Below are 19,571 nucleotides of genomic sequence, written 5' to 3' on the forward strand. Positions count from 1 at the left end.
CGGAATCTAGAAAGAGGAAAACGCTTAAAATTATTCCTTCTCTCCGCAGGGCTATTTTCGACCTCCTAGACTTATCTACCTGACATTTTCCATCAGGCCAGACCCAGTCACCCTTATCGCGGATAGTTTCGAATCGTCCCGCCAGATGGCACATAGCGGATCGATGCTAAGATGCCACCTCCGAACAACGGAGGATGATGAGCTTAGGAACATCTCTCAGTGGAACAGCGAGAGAAGTTAGTCGTCGGGGGCTGTCTCCCTTTCAGTCGATTGCTTTACTCTCAGACATGCATACCACGTGCAGGGGTCACGGATAGGAGTTTCGGGGACTTGAGGGCCCCCGATATGTCGAATCCTCTATCGTGTGTCACGAGGGCGATAGCTCCTATGGTGCTGGTCACGGCGTTGGTCATATTCGGTTCAATAATTCAGAACTCCTATGCGGGTAATGCTGGCGAAAGCATGCGGCCAAAGTCAACGGCATTCGCCCGAAAGATGCTCAGGATGGCCGGTGCTTTAAGAATGGCTTTGTGGAGGAGAAAGAGAGACGGTAAGTGAAATTTTTTCATTTAGTGTATGCAAAAGATCTTCTGTACATGATTATGATCATTTGAACTGTTTTGAAATGCAAATGTGTCTGAAATTTTAAGTACTCAATCATGTAAATGCGGAGGAAGCATATTTGTCAATTTTTAATATTGGCTGTTCATAAACGTCATGTTGATTGTATATGTCGGCTGTTCATTTGTTAAATTTTAATATTGGCTGCATTGTTTAACTTAATTTTAATAGAGGATTTACAAATTATCTATTTTAAGAGGTTTAATTTATCAGTCATGGAATGTGGGTAAGTAGCACGCTGTGTAATCACGTTTAATTCTTAATGAATTGTTCCAAAAGGGTTATACTCTTTAATTTAATCTTTTATTATAATGCTAGTCAATTTAGATTTTAAATTAAATATAGTGTAGCCGACCATCTACAAGGTCATGGTTTGAATTTTATATTAACTTGGTGTTAATGCACTTTACAATATTGAATGAAAATCTGAAGTCATTTCTTTCGCCCGATTTTTTCGGAATAATAAAATTTCCAAACTGAGGAACTGTAACTTTCAATTCCTATCATCCTATGGCAAGGCGAACAGCTCGAATGAGATTTATTACTGAATACATTTAATATAAATTTACAGTTCAATATTTTTTTTAAGATTCAATATAAATAACTTCATCTATATCGTGATTATTATTCATCGTTTTGTAAAGTAATCACCACCTATGTTTTATACACTCATCTGAAATTCTCTCAAAATGATGTACTAATACTACTTAATATGAAAAATAAAGCTTTTATTCAACATCTGATTATGTTAAAGGTGATGAAGGAGATAATTAATGTAAATGCTTTGATAACATATTGTCTTTTAGTTTTTAAGAGTATTCATATCATACTTTCTATTGTATTAGTCCATATTCCTGTATAACAGGAAAATTTGATAATGCACGAGAATATGAAGGAAAGATAACTGGATATATCTCTACTATATATAAGCGTAGATAAATGGATATCTGTATTTCTTAAAATAATTTCATAATCATATAAATGAAAACCTAAGTGTAATTTTTAAACTAAATTGTTGGCATAAACGTCGAAATTAACATTAACCAAGATTATAATAATTAATCTTTAGCACTCTTCTATAAAAAATATATAAAATGACAGGAATCAACAAAGCAGAAAAGAACACACACACTCAAAAGAGAAATGATATCAGAAAGCAATAACAACAGTCCACGTTATAAAAAAAAGAGTGGAAAATGTAGTTGAACTACGTTGCATTAGATTAGTAAAACAGTAAAGGAAGCACAGTGCTAAAATTACCATTGCAACAAAGCTACATTTCGTTTGGTTACATACTCCCAAAATCTAATGTCCATTTTGTTTTTTGATGGTCTTTATTTTTGCATATCATTTTTCTTTTCCTTTACTTCTTTTTTTGATATTTTGATATTTTTCGCTTCCTAGTTGTTGCTTGCGTTAAGAAGAATGTGTGTCAGCGATGAATTGCGATAATGTTGTTAATTGTAAAATTTGAAGAGAAACTGATTAGAAAGTATAAATAAATGTTGTGTATATTTTTAAGAACTGAATTTAACGTAAAAATCCCCCAATTTTCTCAATTCCCACTAGTTTATTATTTTTAAACATTCTTTCATACAACTTTTAGAGCTTGTGGAATTAAATAAAATTTGCTCTGTTTTAGGTTTCTATGTGCAAATGTTATATTTTTGAAGTTGCAAGAAATTTTACTTTTTTTAACGTTCTCATGCGTATGAATACCTCTTGTTCTTGTCACTGGATAAATACTTAACTGCGTATTTACTTCGTAATTTGTCAGCTAGTATTATTTCGTCTATAATAAATTTTGTTTATCTCATGAGAAGACACTGAATTTTTTCATTCATATTTGCTAATCGTATCTTCTTGATTACTCTTCTCTTGAACCACTTTATGTACCATAACTGAGTGCAATGATATATCAAAAAATATCCTAAAATCATTGTCCCCCAAAAAGGTTTTTTTGAATCCCGAAGTCTTAAAGTACTTCTAGACTTAAATTTTTGCCAGTTTAGGTAATGAATAATTCATCACTTTAAAGCATGTAAACTAGATTATTCTTATAGTTATTAAATAAAGAACTATTTGAAAAATGAAACGTATATATCTTGTTATTTTCAGTAGGAATATATCTGTTTTGTTGTTATAAAGTGGTTAGTGGTAATGGCGAGACCATCAGACGCGTTACTTTATTATTGCAGTGCATTTTGAAGAAATTCTAGCTTCGAAATAGGAGTTATACTGTAAAAGTGTGTATTCTAAAAAGTAAGATGTATCCATAAAATAGTCATTTCGTGGGATATTTTAAACGTATTTGCTTTCTTAAGTGTTAGGTAAATTATTTAGTTGATATTTTATTTCACAGCAAATTCCTCAGTCACTCGAAAACAAAAATTCAAATGAAGATATAAAGAAATTAAACACGTTTATGTTTGAAAATCTGAGGTTTAATTTTTGAACAATTAATTATTGAAAGCAATGACGATAAGTGTGATATGAATGAAATTTAAGCATATGGAAAATCGTTTGAGATTAAGCTAAATTAGGTTCTTAACGAGCGGGCTTCGACATAGTGATGTAAACGTATTTGAAAAATTTCGCAATGAAAATTCGCATTTCAGTTATAAATTAATTATTTTGAAAAGCATAAAACTCTAACGCACCAACAGCATATCCTAAACTCTTACGTTTTCACTTTCTCGTACGAAGCAAAGGAAGTACTGTACTTGCGAAAAATTTTGGGTATCATATTTCAACGAAAATATCCATTTCAACCACTTTCGAATCCATTTAAGCGATTTTTTTTGCATGAAATATACACGTATTTACAGAATAAAGGACTATTTTTCCCAACACGGACCGTAAAATAGATTTTAAAGAGATTGAGAAGTGATTTTTTCGTGATGTCTATACAAAAAGTGTGTATGAATGTATCTTGCATAACTAAAAAATAATTAGCGGTATAACGTTGAAATTTGGTACGTGAGACTGCCCTGATATCCTCAATCGGCGGCACCATATATATATATATATATATATATATATCCACCCTCATACCCGGCTATGTCAGCTGTGCTTTTTATTCTTATATGTTGGTAAAATGTTTTTTTTTTGTTTTAAAAGTGATTGAATTATGTTGCTGTTATGTTTCGGTTAAGGCTTTTATGCCTTTAGTTAATCTGCATGCAATAGCTGTAGAATTATCAACAATTTAAAAGTTTAAGGGGCGTTACGCCTAATGAGGTCGCCATTCTTTAACGTTTCAAAGTCAGTAGAAGAGTGAATTAGTCAATTGGTGCACCAAATTCAGTGTCTTTTTGCCCAGTAGGACCAAAAGGTAACTTTCAACTGTGTGCACCGAAAATTATGCCTTCCAGCCCATTGGCTGAATTGCTTGTTTTTTCGTAGAAACTCTAATTATAATTGCAAATTTTTTTTAAACGGTATTTGGCGTTGTAAAACGTTTTCCATTTTACAATTTTTAATGAAGATGTTTTGAGTTTCTATGTATTTTCGCCTTGCCGCGAAGTGGGAATTGAATTAATTGAATGAGAAATATATCTCTAATGAAATTTGAAGAAATAAGTGCAGCAAAAAATGTTTATAATTTAATAGGCCGTACAAGGAAGTCATGTAATGTCCACATTAGATTTTTTAGTTTCAGTTTCTTTAGGTATTTAACCTAAATTTTGTAACCTTAGTTTGACAAGGAGGCAGATGTTTTGTTTTTTCTATTTATCTCTAATTTTCTTTTCTCTCGGTTGCTGGAGCTTAAGCTTAAGCCTTGTAACAGAACAGCCTTCCCTTCAGAGGTGCAACAAAAACAATAACAGCAAAATTATTTTAAATAAAAATTTCTACCCAAAAAGTTCTGCAGTTTTTCAAATCAACCTGCGATTTCTTCTAATTATTTTGTTATTGCTGATACAGACTCACCTTGTTTGAAGCGGGTGTTTAAATACAGCCTTTCGTGCTGCAACTGCATAATTTTTGTTTCAATATAATGCTAAGAATAGAGAACCCAAAAGTTCGTTTCTATCTGATTATGTTCTTTTATTTTAATAAAACAAAATACTAATCGGACTGCTCCCAAAAGTTTTGTTCTATATGAGGAAGTGCTGTTTTTGATGACGTAGTTAAGGTGGTATGAGGAGTTTGAGGCTTGAAGAGGATCTCCGCTTTGGGTGACCATAATTTATAAACAATCCAGGATTTATGAGAAAAAATAAATATTCCAAAAAGTGCAGTATATGATACTTTAAAAAAGATTAGTTATGCAAATTGTTACGATGTATTGGTACACCATACTTTAACACAACAGAATATGCTTGCTCGAAATTTGTCACGTGATTTTTTGTTAAAAAAATAAAGAAGATATGTTTTTGAAACGGCTCCATTACTGAAGATGAGAATGGAGAATGGATAATATACAATAGACACGAAAAAGACCATGAGGTAAGCCAAAAGAACCTCTTTCAGTAACATCGAGTAGGGGGCTGTATACAAAAAAGGTATTGCCTTTGTATAATGGGGCTACAAAGGAACTGTATGCTACGAACTTTTGCTATTAAGTAAGACTATAATTCAGAAAATCACTATTCTCAAGTGACAGTTTTAAAAACAGAAATCGAAACAAATTTCCGAGAACTGACTAAATGTTTTCTTCAAGGTGCCTTTCATTGTGACAACTCTTGGCCCCCCATTTCGATGAATGGCAGAGAAAAACTTATTGAATATGGACTGGGATGTTTGGTATACCGTTCATATTTACTAGACCTTGCTCTCTAAGATTTTTATCTCTTCATATTACCTTAAAATTCTGTGAATGACCTGGAGTTCACTTACTTGGAGACTGTCAAACAGCACGCATGAGAAATATAATGATGTTTTTAAAACCGAAACTTTTCAGCTGCTTGAGAGTTGGCAGAAAGTCATTGAAAAAATGGAACTTTTATGACTCAATGGAAGTTTTATACTGCGTCATTTGTACTTGTTGTTGCGCGCGTACGGTTCGTAATAGATTGAATGCACAAGTTCGATATAAAGTTAATAAAATTATTCTTATCAGAAGAAATATAACAAAGATATTCGTACAATATCGCAATATCACGCAATATAATCGGTACCTATATTTTAAACTACTAAAACATTAAGCAAGTGCAGAGAAAGCTAATCCGATCTCACCTCGAATTCGCTACAATCAGCAACAACAGCTAAGTAAACAACTGAACTGAGATGCTCTCTCTCTGGCTTTTTATAGCTTTTTAAATCGGCAGCGCGAGACAGCTTTAACAATTTCTGGAAAGCAGAAAGAGTAGAATAGCGGTTACAGCTAACATAGTAGTCAATTACATTTATTAGAATTAAATATCAATTACAGAGCTAAACTTTTATTCAATGTTAAATGCACGTGCTCTTGTATTTTTAATTTTCCGGCGTAGGTTTCTCTTAAAATATATCTCGTGCTGTATTGCACAGGGAAATAAAACAAGTCTAAATACAATTATACTAAAAATATCTAGCTGAATACAAAACTCGTAACATTATCATCAAAAACCGCAGAACGTTTCGGATGAACCAATACTAACGAAATAATTGAAAAAGGATTTCGAATATTCTTAAGTTCCTGTTTTCTAATCAGTTTAATTTAAAAGAAATACTATAAACACTAATTTATTTTTGCTATAACAATGCTTTATTATTTTTATAGTAATTAGCTTTTTGCCAAGTAGTTTGTTAAATATTAAGGAGTACATACTATTTCTTCCTGTAATAAGTCTTTAAACTACACAATTCTTATATAGTGCTGTGTGTATCTTAATATACTTATTTTTGCTTTCTAATAGTGTAATTTTATTATAAGCATAAAGTGATAAACTCATAATTATAGTCTTCTGGTTGTGTAATTTTAATTTCAAGTTCTTCAGATGTTATTAGACTAACAAGTGAGTTATCGCTCGGTAACTGTACGCACGTCCTACAAAGGTTTTAAAGATTTAAAAAAAAAATTATTATTCAACTTGAATTCAAACAGAAATCATCATTTGGGCGTATAATCACATCTACGCCACATGCGGTTGGTAAAATAACATAAAGGTGAATTCACAAATTAAAATAATTGCAGCCGGAGTCTACATAAGTTTGGCTTAACGAAGCTAGCTCGAAACTTGGTTTATCTCAACGGCGGCTAGCAAATGGCTAAAGACGGAATATCAAATGGCAGGCCTGTGTGGTAGGGAATTGAGGCTAAAAAAATAATAGTTTTTATCCAGATTCAGATTTTCGTTTTTTTCAAATTAGGCAAAAGACACGTTAGCCCAAAAGGGCTATTAGTCTCGAAACGACATTTTATTTTATTATATTTAAAGATATTAAATAATGAAGAATCTGCTTGAATGTACGCATGATACTCGCATTGTGAAAAAACAACTATACCTAGAGCCATCACAATCTGTATAAAATAGTCCTCCGCTCGATTATGGGCATCTGGAAGCCAGAATTTTGAGTTCGAATGTCTTTTATTACCTATTTTATATTTTGTAAAACTTTAACGAATTTTCAACTGAAAAACTCAACAATTTCAAAGCGAGAAGTGGCAACATTGTACGGAATAAAACATTTTTTATCCTCAGTTCGTGAGACTATCTATCGGAAATTTTAAAGATATCTGTTTTTAAATATTTTTAGCCCAAATGCTCTCGAAACGGCTCTTGAAGCATGTATGTGTGTGTAAATAAAACAACGCTCCAAAATATAAAATTTTAAAGTTTTCAGATTATTTTAATCTGAATTTTTTTCATTAAGTTTGGCATTATTTCCTTTAAAGTTTTTATCTTTATTTACAGTTCGAATCTATTCTTCAAATACATGATTAAATTTATAAGCAGAATTCTTTTCTCTTCATTCACAAAATTAATATTTTAGCTCACTTTGCCAATTTAGTAAACTGTAAGAATCAATAAAAATAGAGAAAACATGAACAAATAAGTACAAGAAAGTACTTAATGAATTTACATCATTATTATATATTTTTAAATCCTTTATCGTAATGCTGATTTATTTATTCAAAAGAAAACCATATTCTTGTCTTTAGAAGTACTTAAGTTACTACTATTCCTTTTGAACGAAAAGAGTTTCCATTGCTTTAGAAAGGGTAAACGATGAAGAGAGCAGAAAAGTCGTTTTCTATGCCTTTGCTTTTAAGGATAAAGTTTCTCCATCTGAAAAATTAATGGACTTCCATCGTTTAGATGTTTTTCTTGATACGCTTAGTTTTAGAAAGCATAAAAATACTGGATTCAATTTTTTAAAACAGCGAAGAGCAGAAAATATGAAATATTGATAATATACATTCTTCCCATTTATTTCATTGAAAGAGAGAATAATTTTCAAAGATAGAAAATTTTGAAAAGCATTTACAACGACAGTTTTCTGTATATAGAATGGTTAATTAAAATTAATTAAACTCACCAAATCATCAGAGTTTCTTTCAGAAGGACAGATTTATTTTTTTTAGTAATTATATTTAAGAATTCAGTGTTAAAATAAAAATGTTATCTATAACCTTATTAAGTAGTCAGTCATTAAAATTTTATAAATGATAATAACAAAATTTAAGTAATAAGGATAATAGATAAAAATATAAGTTGTAATAGTAAAATTTACTCTATTATTACATTTTATATTATTTCAATTTGCGATTCATATTTACAGAAATACGCAATTTATATTTTGTATATATTTATGCGCATCGTTATTGAGGATAAATAAATAATCGAAATCCTATCATAACATAGGAGCACGAGTTTCATTATTTAATATCCTAAATCTAATTATCCTAAGTATCCATCTGAATATCCATATCATAAATTTTGTTAACAACTTTGTTAAATGTAACACATAATACTTGCAAAACACTTAAAAGCATCAACAAAAAATTAAGCGTTGTTTTAAAAATTCGGATTGAGGTTTCGCTGGGAGCGTATTGGGTAAGGTGAAGGCTGGAAGGATAAACATCTGAAAATGGAGATAGAGTTTAGGCAATAAGTTACATTATTCACAGGAAAAAAAAAGCAGAGAGTTTGCCAAGAAAATTTCAACGGAAGATCTCGCTGATGCGAGCTGTAAATTGTCGTCAGATATACATTATAAATAGGCTTACCAGACTTCTCGCTTTAACCGGGACCGTCCTGGTTTGATAAGATGGTTCCAGCATCCTGGCCAGTTTGGCATTTTGTCCTGGTTATTTTATAAAATTTAAAAGTGCCGAATCCCTTCTCTCACACTTACTGTTGCCAGTCTCAATATTTTGTATTTAGATCTAAGTACATTTAATGTTGTCTAGATGTTTCCCCCGAAAATTATAGTATGTGGCCCGATGAATTTAGGTACTCTATTTTTTTAAACCAGCTAGTTTTTCAGTAATTTATAACATTCTAGCTTATGAGATCCAGATATTATTTGTTTCAGTTTTTAGATATTTTGTTTCAGTTATAATTTCCCAACATTGGAACTTACTACATTGTCCATATCATTGTTGCATATATCCTATCTTAGTTGAGGTCAAATTGCAATTTGATATTTGCGATTATTTTGCGCTATACATTAAATTAATTTAATCTCCGAAATATCAAAATAAAAGTGGGAGTTTACTGATGGAATTAAGAAAAAATAATCGTTTTTTGAAGAACGTTTGTGATCATATATGAAATGGAAACCGTGCTTTCTAGAACATTTTGTAGCTCTTGCGGGGCTGCGACCATTACAAATTACTTGAAATGTGGTAAAAATAAGGAAGCTGAGAAACAGAGAAAGGACCTTCTCCAAATACATTATCATATTTTGAAGACGCCGATTTTAGTGACAAAGAATTCTTATTAGCAGCTGAAGAAGCAACTTTTGCATTTCATGTTGCTAGTCACTATCTCAGCTTTAAGTCAGTCGATTGCTCATCTAATTGATGAATTAAAAAAAAAAAGCTCTCTGAAACAAAGTAATAAATGCTTATTACTTCTTAATAGTAAGGCATGTTCAATTATTAAAAATAACCTTACTTTTAACACATTTTGTTATCAACTTCTTTATTTTTAGGGGTTTCAATCATAGGTACTTATCCTAGTAGGTTTTATTTTCTGTTTTGAGTATTTTCTCAAACTTGTTCCACTTTGAGGAAAACCTATCCGAGTTTGAGCAAAATATATTATGATAGGCCTATTTATGGAGAGATCCTTGCCAGTAATAACGAGGAGTAAAGGAAGAAGGAGAGAGGAATTCGAAGTTCTTATTTTAATAACGTCTAGGGCATGTTTCCTTCTATAGGCTCTCATCAAAAGTTTCTCCCAAACTCTCTATTTCAAAAATTCATAAATCTTCTGGAAATTTCCTAATTATATTGGAAGTTTGCAGGCGTTAGAAAGCTAACTTACACGTAAGAGGCATTTTGCAGACGCATTCGAATATGTGAGCAAAATTTCTTACTTCAGCAATTTGAACGATAAAATAAATTGAACAAAACTCCTCCGTTCGGCTGCTGGTGGGCTTTTGGACAGCTAGAGAAGCCGACGTGTATTGTACATCAAAGCGACTGGAATTGTTGTCCCTACCCCTGGAATTATTGTCTTTAGATTAGGATGAATAATTTCCATCAAATTCGAAGAACGGTATGACAAAATGAGAAAGAAAAAGAAAAGTGAAAGATAACATACTTGCCATAACAAGTTTACAAGAAGTTTATTCACTTATATATAGTGAGAAAAGAGGAGAATCGGATACAGAAGGTGCTTATACAATTTTAGAACAACTTTGGGGCTGTGTAATTATTGTTTAAAATGTAAAGAGTATTTTTTCAAAAGTTCGATCTGATAGCCTGTTTTTGATCTGATAGCCTGGATCGTGATTTCATTGGTAGAAGAGCTTTTTGTAAAATTTACAAGAGTATTGATTTCCTTTCCTCTTCCAATCCTTTCCAGAGTCCGCCAATCGGGGTGGGTTTGAGCTTAGAAAGAACTGTTTTCAAGAGGCCAAAGGCAGAATAGTGCTTATATGAAATGTCAGGAGACTTCATAGGAATAAGTTGAAAAAGTATATATGCAATGTTTGTATCAGTTTTAAATTTTTCAAGGAATGCAATGATACTTTTCAAAATTGTTGTATATCTTGACGAAGTTTCATAATTTCTGAAAATCACTGTGAGAAAAGTGTAGTATTTCTTCCGTATATATAATGGACGTAAAACTTTCTATTGATAATACCTTCAGAAGTGTTTTAACCGTGAGTGCGCGGTGGGAAAAAATGCTGTAAATGCACGGGTTGGGTCTGTGAGACCCATTATACTTTACATCAGATATATTGCGCTCGCATCATTTTAAAATAAAAACAACTTTATCTTCTTTCAGTTAAGCATATTTATGACACTAAAATCCTAAAGTAGATCAACAAAATAAATTTTTGTATTCTCATGACCTGTTTTTTACAAGAAAGGAATTTAGAAAAATAAAATAAAATGAAATTTCGAAAAAACTTGCATATTTGAATGGGTTGGGTCTCACAAACCCAAGACAATTAATACGATGATATAACTCTCTCCTGATAGAATCGACTTTGTTGGCAATGCACGTGCTAAATAATGTACTAAAGATAGGCAAGTAGATGGAATATGAGTAGTACAGATGCTGCCATCTTTCTGAAATAATAAAAAAGCATTTGCCTGCGTCTCACAGACTCAACACGAGTAGTGCCGGTTTAACACGTTTCCCCCTACTCTTCTTATTTTGAATTTTCCCTCTGTAAGAGGATCCTACGTCAAAAATATACCCCCTACTGAAACTTAGTTTGCATTGGCGAGACCAGGCTTATACTTTTTTCTCTTCGTTTTCAATAGCAATAGACCTTTTTTGTTGCAATCATTCAAATAAACTCATGATTCTTTAGTTTTCACAATGAATTTCCATATCTCGTCTGCTTAATAGTTTTCATAAAGGTTCTACAGATTGTTCTGAGTTTAGTTACATGCCTTAGAAGAATAGTAAACATATTGCTTTTTAGCTGTTTTAAGTTGTAAATATTGATTTATTATTTCTTTTATTGTTGATACATTTTAAAGATTTTTCAAGTGATTTCTGCATCGGTGGATTTTTCTTTTGTGCCAACGAATTAACTTCAGAAACATTAGGAACAGTAGATACCTTTTGCAGGCATTCGTTAAGAGTCTTCTTTCTGTTTAGAAGTAGTAACTGGAGGTTTACAAGACAAAATATGATTCATTACGCCCATTCTGTTTATCTTTAATTTTAAAAATGTTGATTTTCAGTAGGATGGCAAAATTATTTAAACTTTGTTCCTTTCCGCATAAATGAAATCTTTCCGGATCATATGTAATTATAAAATAGAAAATGGCACTGTAAGTTCAATCTGCTTCCGTAATAAGAAAATTGGTATTCCAATCAAATGTGTTGAGAAGTGACCAGTGTTCATGAACATGAATCTGTTTATTTGTAACTTTTAAGAAAATATATTACTCATTTCTCAGGAAACGTTTCACACGTTACTTTATTCATGTATTTAACAAAGAAATTACACATCGATTAAAACTGAAAGGCTTTAGATTTTAACGGTTGCCCAAAAGCGTGTGTTAAGGATTTTAACGATCTCCCTGTGCTCGCAGTCTGTTGAACTCACTCCTGTTAACCCATTTTTTGTCTGCCCTTTTAGCTTAATTATTAAGTATCGTTCTTTTCGTACTTCCTTCATATACAATTCAACAACAAAAATTTTTAAAGTAGCATACCAGCATATGTTATTTTGTACAATGTTACCATTGCTCGCTTTCAGATCTTTGAATTTGTTAATCAAAAATTCATTAAATTTTCTAAAATATGAAATAGATACTAAAACAAATTCGAAATTCAATTTTCTTGCTTTCAGGTGCACATGTGCGGGTGGAAGACTACATTGTTAAATTTTGCAGGCTATAACTACAGTCTTTTTTCCTCATAGTATGAGAAGCATACACACATTCATGAAGATTCTTCGTTATTTGATTTCTTTAAAAGTAATACAAGGCAACAAATGAGGCATTTCTATTTGGAAGCATCGCTATTTTGGGATAAATTTTTAATTAAATTCTACGATCACACTTTATTCTAAGGAGGGTTGAACCCCTGCATAGAAGAGAGACTAACTTCTGGCTAAACGTTTTCCCTTTTGAAGAAGAATGACCTCTTTCAGAAGTCTGATCGCCCTGGAAATCCTCCGATCTGTATGTGATAGCCTCCGAAATGAATAGATTTTCTCAAAATTTAAAGTTTAAACTTATTTATAAACTTTCAAAATCTAAATTTCAAACTTATTTATGAATTTTTAAAATCTAAATTTCAAATGTGTTTTAGAACTTTTCCTTAATCCCAAACAATTCTTTTTAAAATTACTTAAGGCCGGAATTCTGCAAGTGAAATTGCTACCATATTGTTTTAATTGTATGATATATGATGAATCGAAATATTTCGAATCAAAAGTTTTCACAATTGAATTTTACAAGACGGAATAAAATTAGATCACTTAGAATGCTAGAAACAATATTTTATGCTGATAAACAGAATGTTAAAAGATTAATTAAAAATTTAGGGAGTGAAAATGATTAACAAATCAAAAACTTTTAAAATTAAATAAGTAACACAGAGAACATTCTTAGGTAAATATTATTCAGAAAAATGGAGATTTGTTTATTTTGATGTTTGCTAACATTTGAGATTATTTTAATGCTTGAAATATCCAGTAAGTTTGGCTGTTAAATGTGCATGACTACACCAATCATAACAACGCATCTGAAGTAACCGTAATTTCATTATTTTCATATATTTGCATATATTATATAAAGCAACAGAAAATTTCCATTACTGATTATTTAGTACGCACTGAAATAGCACAGATTATGGGTATCTGAATATTACTCAAATATAATAGGTTTTTATTGGAACAAACACTTGAAATAGAATTAGTTTTACAGAAGTTATCAGAAAATTTATAAAGCATTAAATGCACACTTTTATTGGTAAACTGATGAGAATAATCAACGATTAAAATCAAGAATGCTCAGAAACAGTTTCAAGGTGAGGGGCAACGTTTGAAATTTACTTGAAACTTCAAGAAGGCTTACAGCTGGTAAACTCTTCAGCTAAGCGATTTTCATCTTAGCTTATAAGGCATTTTTCATGCCTTCTTAGCCTGTCTTCTTAGCCTGGTCTGCACGCTGGGCGCGTATTCCAGAGGTCCGTGGTTCGATTCCCGGCGAAGGCGTTGCTCATTTTTCACTTCTCCTGCTTCCAAAATATACCTAATGTCTCTACAAGCTATGTAATATTTACGGTACATTTCTTGACATTGTGTAAATATATTTTCAGCATTTGTTTCAGAATTTTTGTCTTTGAAGTACACTGCTGGGCACCGTAAATGCAACACCCTAAAGGAAGCATGCAAATAACATGAAATTTACAACACGCATTAGCGATGGTGAGATATGCAAATGATTCAGACGCACATCACGCGCGCCTGTGGTGCCACTTCAAAGAGCTATTTAAGGCTTGTAATTTTCGACGATTTCAAGTTCGGCAATTGTGTTTTTCTTATGGTTTAAAAAAAAAAAAAAAAAAAAAAAAAAGATCAAATATGCCTCCTAGTAAACAGCGATTATCATTTAATCAAGTATCCGAGTTCGACAGAGGAAGGTTAGTGGCCTACCGAGAATGTCGATTATCTTTCAGAAAATCGGTAGTCGTGTTGGACGAAACCAAAACACTGTAATGCAGATATGTGACCATTAGATGCAGGAGGGTACGACAGACCGACGTGTTCGATCGCATCCACCTCAGTGTATCACTTCACGTGATGACAGGAACATTGTGTGCATGGCAGTGACGGATCGCTCAGTCACATCACGAACCACAGCACAGCACATTCAGTCTGTAACGCATCATCCAGTGTCTGTGCGTACCATTCGACGTCGTTTACAGCAGAGTCGTCTGTCCGCAAGACGTGCATTGCTTCGACTACCCTTGACGCAGAACCACAGATATCTCCGCCAATGGTGCGATGAAAGACGGATGTGGACGGCAGAATAGAATGAAATTGTCTTTAATGACGAGTCACTTTTCTGTCTGCAACACCACGATGGTCGGTTTCAAGTCTGGAGACACCGTGGAGAGAGGATGCTGAAGAGCTGCGTTATGCACCGCTACACTGGTCCTGCACCGGGTATTATTTAATGGCGCGGAATTGGATATCACTCTCGCACTCCTTTAATACGCACTGCCGGTACTTTAAACAGACAGCGCTACATCTCCGAGGTGTTGGAGCCAGTTGTCCTTCCTTATCTTCAAGGCTTGCCCACAGCCATATTTCAACAGGATAATGCACGACCACACTTGGCACGTAATGTACAAGGGTTCTTTGTCAATCGCCAGAATAAATTGCTTTCCTGGCCGGTTCGCTCTCCGGATCTTTTGCCGATAGAAAACATGTGGTCCATGGTTGCTGAACGATTGACCCAGATTACATCCCAAGCTGCCACACGAGATCAAACGTTGGCAACATGTGGAAGCTGCTTGGTCTGCTGTACTCCAAGAACACATCCAAAATCTCTTTGTATCGATGCCGAGGCTTGTGGCAGCGGTGATCTTCAACAATGGCGGCTACTCTGGATACTGATTCTGGAAGGAACCACACTTCACAGAAGTCTATAAATTTAATCATTTGATGCTTGGTCAACATGTTATCTACTAAATAAATTTTGTTGTGATATCTCTTGTCTTGCTTGGTGTTGCAATTTGGGTGGCCATCAGTTTATATAAGTTATACGGCTTATTTATTGAGCGAATTTATTTACATTTTTAGCAGATTTGCTAGTGATATATTCAACGATAATAGAATTATCTAGTACACTTGTAACAATTATATTATGTTCCAAAATGTTAAGCTTTACTGTCCTCTTTTTCTTGGCTTCTATACAAAATCTTAACAATGCCTTAATGCCTTAATTCTATACAAAGTTCAATGTCTTAGTTCTATACAATGTCTTATTCTATACAATTTTATGCAATGTCTTAATTCTATACAAAAGTTCAATTTTCCAATTCAGAATATATGCAAATCGTAGTTATGAAGAAATACACTACCTGCAGTTGAAAATGCGATACCAAGAAGAAGTGACTCTAAAATAATGCGAATTTCAGGGTAGATGCATGTCACCGAGTTATGAGAATGATATGAAATGCGCAGCTCTCCAGTGCATTTTGAAGAAGATCTAGGAAATGAACCTGCAGAATGTTCAGTTTTCGTGTAGTATTTTCTGCTATGGAAATCATCATGGAAAATTTGTTCTTGTCTCGGAGGACGAGTGTAATAGCAGATAAATGCCAGGCCGTCATCAATGGAGGTAGTTTCAGCAGATAGACGATTCTACGAGTGGTATGGTGATCATATGAAAAAGGAAGGGTAGGTTGGTTCACACGACAGATCTTAGCTGACACATACCTGGACGCGTCAACAATGCACCGGCTGTGGCGACGAAAGGAAATATGGCAAGTTCGGGGGGTGCCGGCGCAGCCACAGTGACGTCAGAACGCGTGGATCGACGCATCTGCCGACAAGCGGTGGCAGCTGCTGCTCGTTATCAGCAGGATAACGCCCGACCACACCTTACTCGTATCAACCACCGTGCTCTGCAAGGTGTACAGATGCTTCGCTGGCCACCGTTCTCTCCTGATCTCTCGCCAATCGAACACATTTGGGATGTGATTAGACGCCGTTTGCAGACCCTGTGATTGCCGTTTTCAGATGACGAACAGTGGCAAATGGTTGACAGGGAATGGAGAGCAATTCCTCAGGACACCATCCGTAGTCTCATTGACTGAGTGCCTAAATGTGTTGCTTCGTGTATCGCTATCCATTTGGGGAATTTTTCCATGCATATGAAAGTTCAGTTTGGAGAGATGTAAATATCTAATATCAAAATAACCTAATGTCCTTACAACCTTTGATATGCTGTTATGTTCCATATATCTGACAAACAAAGATTTTAAATTGAAAGTTAGGGATACACCTCGTTCAGACAGTATTATATCTATCGCTTAAGAGCTTCAAACGTTTTCAATGATTTGCTGTCATTGGACTATTTATTTAGGAAACAAAAAATAGGTCCTGGATATAAATAAAATGCCATTCTAGTTTTGAAGACAACGTCTGATAACTTGTACCATGTTGTTTCGCAATAATATGTAACACACTAAGAAGTGATTTTGAGAAACGACTATTTCTGTTGTTTCTATCAAGGGATCACATATTGTTTTATTTTTATGTTTAATTTTTATCACTTACAATTATATACAGAAATTTTGCAGGTCATAAAATATAATTTAGTTCACAAATTAGCCTTAACGCACACATTCTACTTAAATTATATTTATTGCTAAAAATGCCTCTTGCTGCAAACAGTGTGCAGTATATTGCAATAATTTTTTATTCGTTTTCAGTCGATTGAATCAACGTGATTTGAAACCAGGTATAGTGCAATAATCTCTTCCAGACTTCTAACACTAAGAGAAAATGTCACGAACTCTCGGAAACTCGATAATTATTTTACCGTCTCGTGGAACATGATTGATTGCGAAGTGATTGATTATCGTTCATAACTCCTCCAGACTAGATCACGTAGAGTAAAAGCATATGTTCTTTCATAATCAATTCTCTTCAAATTTTGGTAAATTCTCAAGGGAGAGAATACTTATAGTTTGTCTCTTCAAGCGTTTTAGTAAGTAATTAAAAAAGAATTAAGTTTCCTTGTTTTATATGCATGTAAAAAGAAAGATTCTAGTTTAAATAGAACATGAAAATATTTAGACAGGGAAAAATTAAAAGATTAAAGAAATAAATATGCATGTTTTATTCAGCTTCTGAGTTGGTGGGTAAGAAATTTGAATTAATTATTGTGAAAAAAATTCTTCTTACGTATTGTTGATAAACTTCGGTTTCAAATGGTCACTCCTTTGGATTACTGGTAAAGTTTTAATAATATTTACAGTGAAATATATATGAACTGAACTCCAATTCATTTCAATATTCTATTTAGATTTCCTCCCTTCATTACTGTAAATTATTAAGGTACATGGGAATTTAAAACTTAAAATTTCTCTCAGCCTTATAATTGACTGATAATGACATAGGTACAAACGTTTCTAAAGCCCCTAATAGAGCCATCACACATCATTTTGTTAATTATACTACTAGTATTTGGAATAAAGCTACAAGTTTTACCACCTTAAATATTGACCCTAAATACAAAATAGATGTTTTTCAAAAATAAATTAAAATATTTCAAGAAAACACTTATTAGACTGTGGCTGAATTTCGTAAAATTAATTTCCGTAGACTGATCGAAAAATTTTGGGTTGTAGTACTTCTGGCGTGGTGTTTACCTCTTCATCATCTGAAGGCAATTCCTTCTCGTTACGAGTAACCATTAACGAGTCTCGTGTTACGAGTAAGTGGTCTTTCCTATGCTAAAATTGCAAGACAGGTGGGTGGTTCAGTGACTACATCTGGAGTCCGAAAGTTTTGTTTACGATATCAGGAGATAAATTCAATAAAAAACAAAGAAGGAAAAGGCCGAAAAAGGTGCACCACATCTATTTATGACAGAAGAATAAAAAGACTATGTCTCCAAGATAGAAAAATATCATCAGCGGCCATCAGAAGTGATCTGAATGATGCTGGTGTTTCTGTCAGTACAGGAACAATCAGAAGAAGAATAACAGATGTTGGATTGAGAGGTAGAATTCCACGAAAAAAGCCTTATCTTAATTTTCAGCAACGAAACCAAAGACTACAGTGGGCAAAGGAACACATTAATTGGACAGATGATCAGTGGTCACAAGTTATATGGAGTGATGAAACTAAGATATCGTTATTCGGTAGTGATGGGCGAAAATATGTAAGACGTAGAATAGGAGAAGAGCTACATCCTGACTGCATTCAAGCAACTGTGAAGAACCCAGTTAGTGTTATGATTTGGTCATGCATGTCAGCAGATGGTATTGGTCGACTTCATGTCATCGATGGGACACTGAATGCCAGAAAATACATTGACACTATTTTAGAACCAAAACTTCTACCTTCCATCAGAGATCTCTTTCCCAACAATGCTTCGTTTATTTTTCAGCAGGATTCTGCTCCTTGCCACACGGCCAAAATATCGAAAGAGTGGTTTCGTACAAAGAGCATTAAATTATTGTCATGGCCAGGAAGCAGTCCTGACCTCAATCCTATCGAAAATTTGTGGCACCGTTTGAAAACTCTTGTCCGAATGAGGCGCCCATCAAATAAAAGGGAACTAATTGAGGCTATAATTGTTTCCTGGCATCATGTAATAACGAAAGAAGAGCTTAAAACTCTTGTCAGCTCAATGAAACGTCGATGTGAAGCTGTAATCAAAAATAAAGGGTACCCTACTAAGTACTGATAACTCACTGAAATCATCACTATCTAATGTATATCGATAATTATTATCGTTTAACCTTTTCTGTATTGCAAATAATTGGATTTTGTGTTTTGTATTGACTTCAGTAATAAATTCTCTTTAAAATGATATATACAAGTTTGCATTTTGCGAAACATAACATTTTCTATAAGCATACAAAGTTCAAAAACATAAAAATTTCCAAAAGTGTCCACAATTTTGGCCACCACTGTATATTAAAGACTCAAAAAGTAAATATTTATCAACCAATCCATTCAAAGACTCGAAAGAAAATTAATTTAAAGTTAGTTCTATTTTGAAACGTTTTACGTAAAAGGTATTATTTTTTCAAATGAAATATGTAAAATTGAGTAGTTTTAGATTAGAAGTTCTGAAAACAATAGAAATATATAAAAAACGTAAAAGGAATACGATTAAAATCTGATTC

General features: G+C 33.2%; 1 protein-coding gene across 3 annotated transcripts in view; it reads left to right on the forward strand.

Moving 5' to 3' along the window:
* Positions 1-211: 211 nt before the first annotated feature.
* LOC118186504 (uncharacterized) overlaps positions 212-19,571 on the forward strand; it is a 443,057-nt gene continuing 423,697 nt past the window's right edge. For all 3 annotated transcript variants that reach the window (XM_085816787.1, XM_085816788.1, XM_085816789.1), the window contains exon 1: positions 212-550. In XM_085816787.1, coding sequence (XP_085672913.1) covers positions 346-550 — 205 coding nt within the window. In that variant the 5' untranslated portion in view covers positions 212-345. The remainder of the gene's footprint in view (positions 551-19,571) is intronic.

This window comes from Stegodyphus dumicola, chromosome 5 (assembly GCF_044657685.1).
Source record: "Stegodyphus dumicola isolate Sdum_Otavi_A_Nest chromosome 5, ASM4465768v1".
NCBI lineage: Eukaryota > Metazoa > Arthropoda > Arachnida > Araneae > Eresidae > Stegodyphus > Stegodyphus dumicola.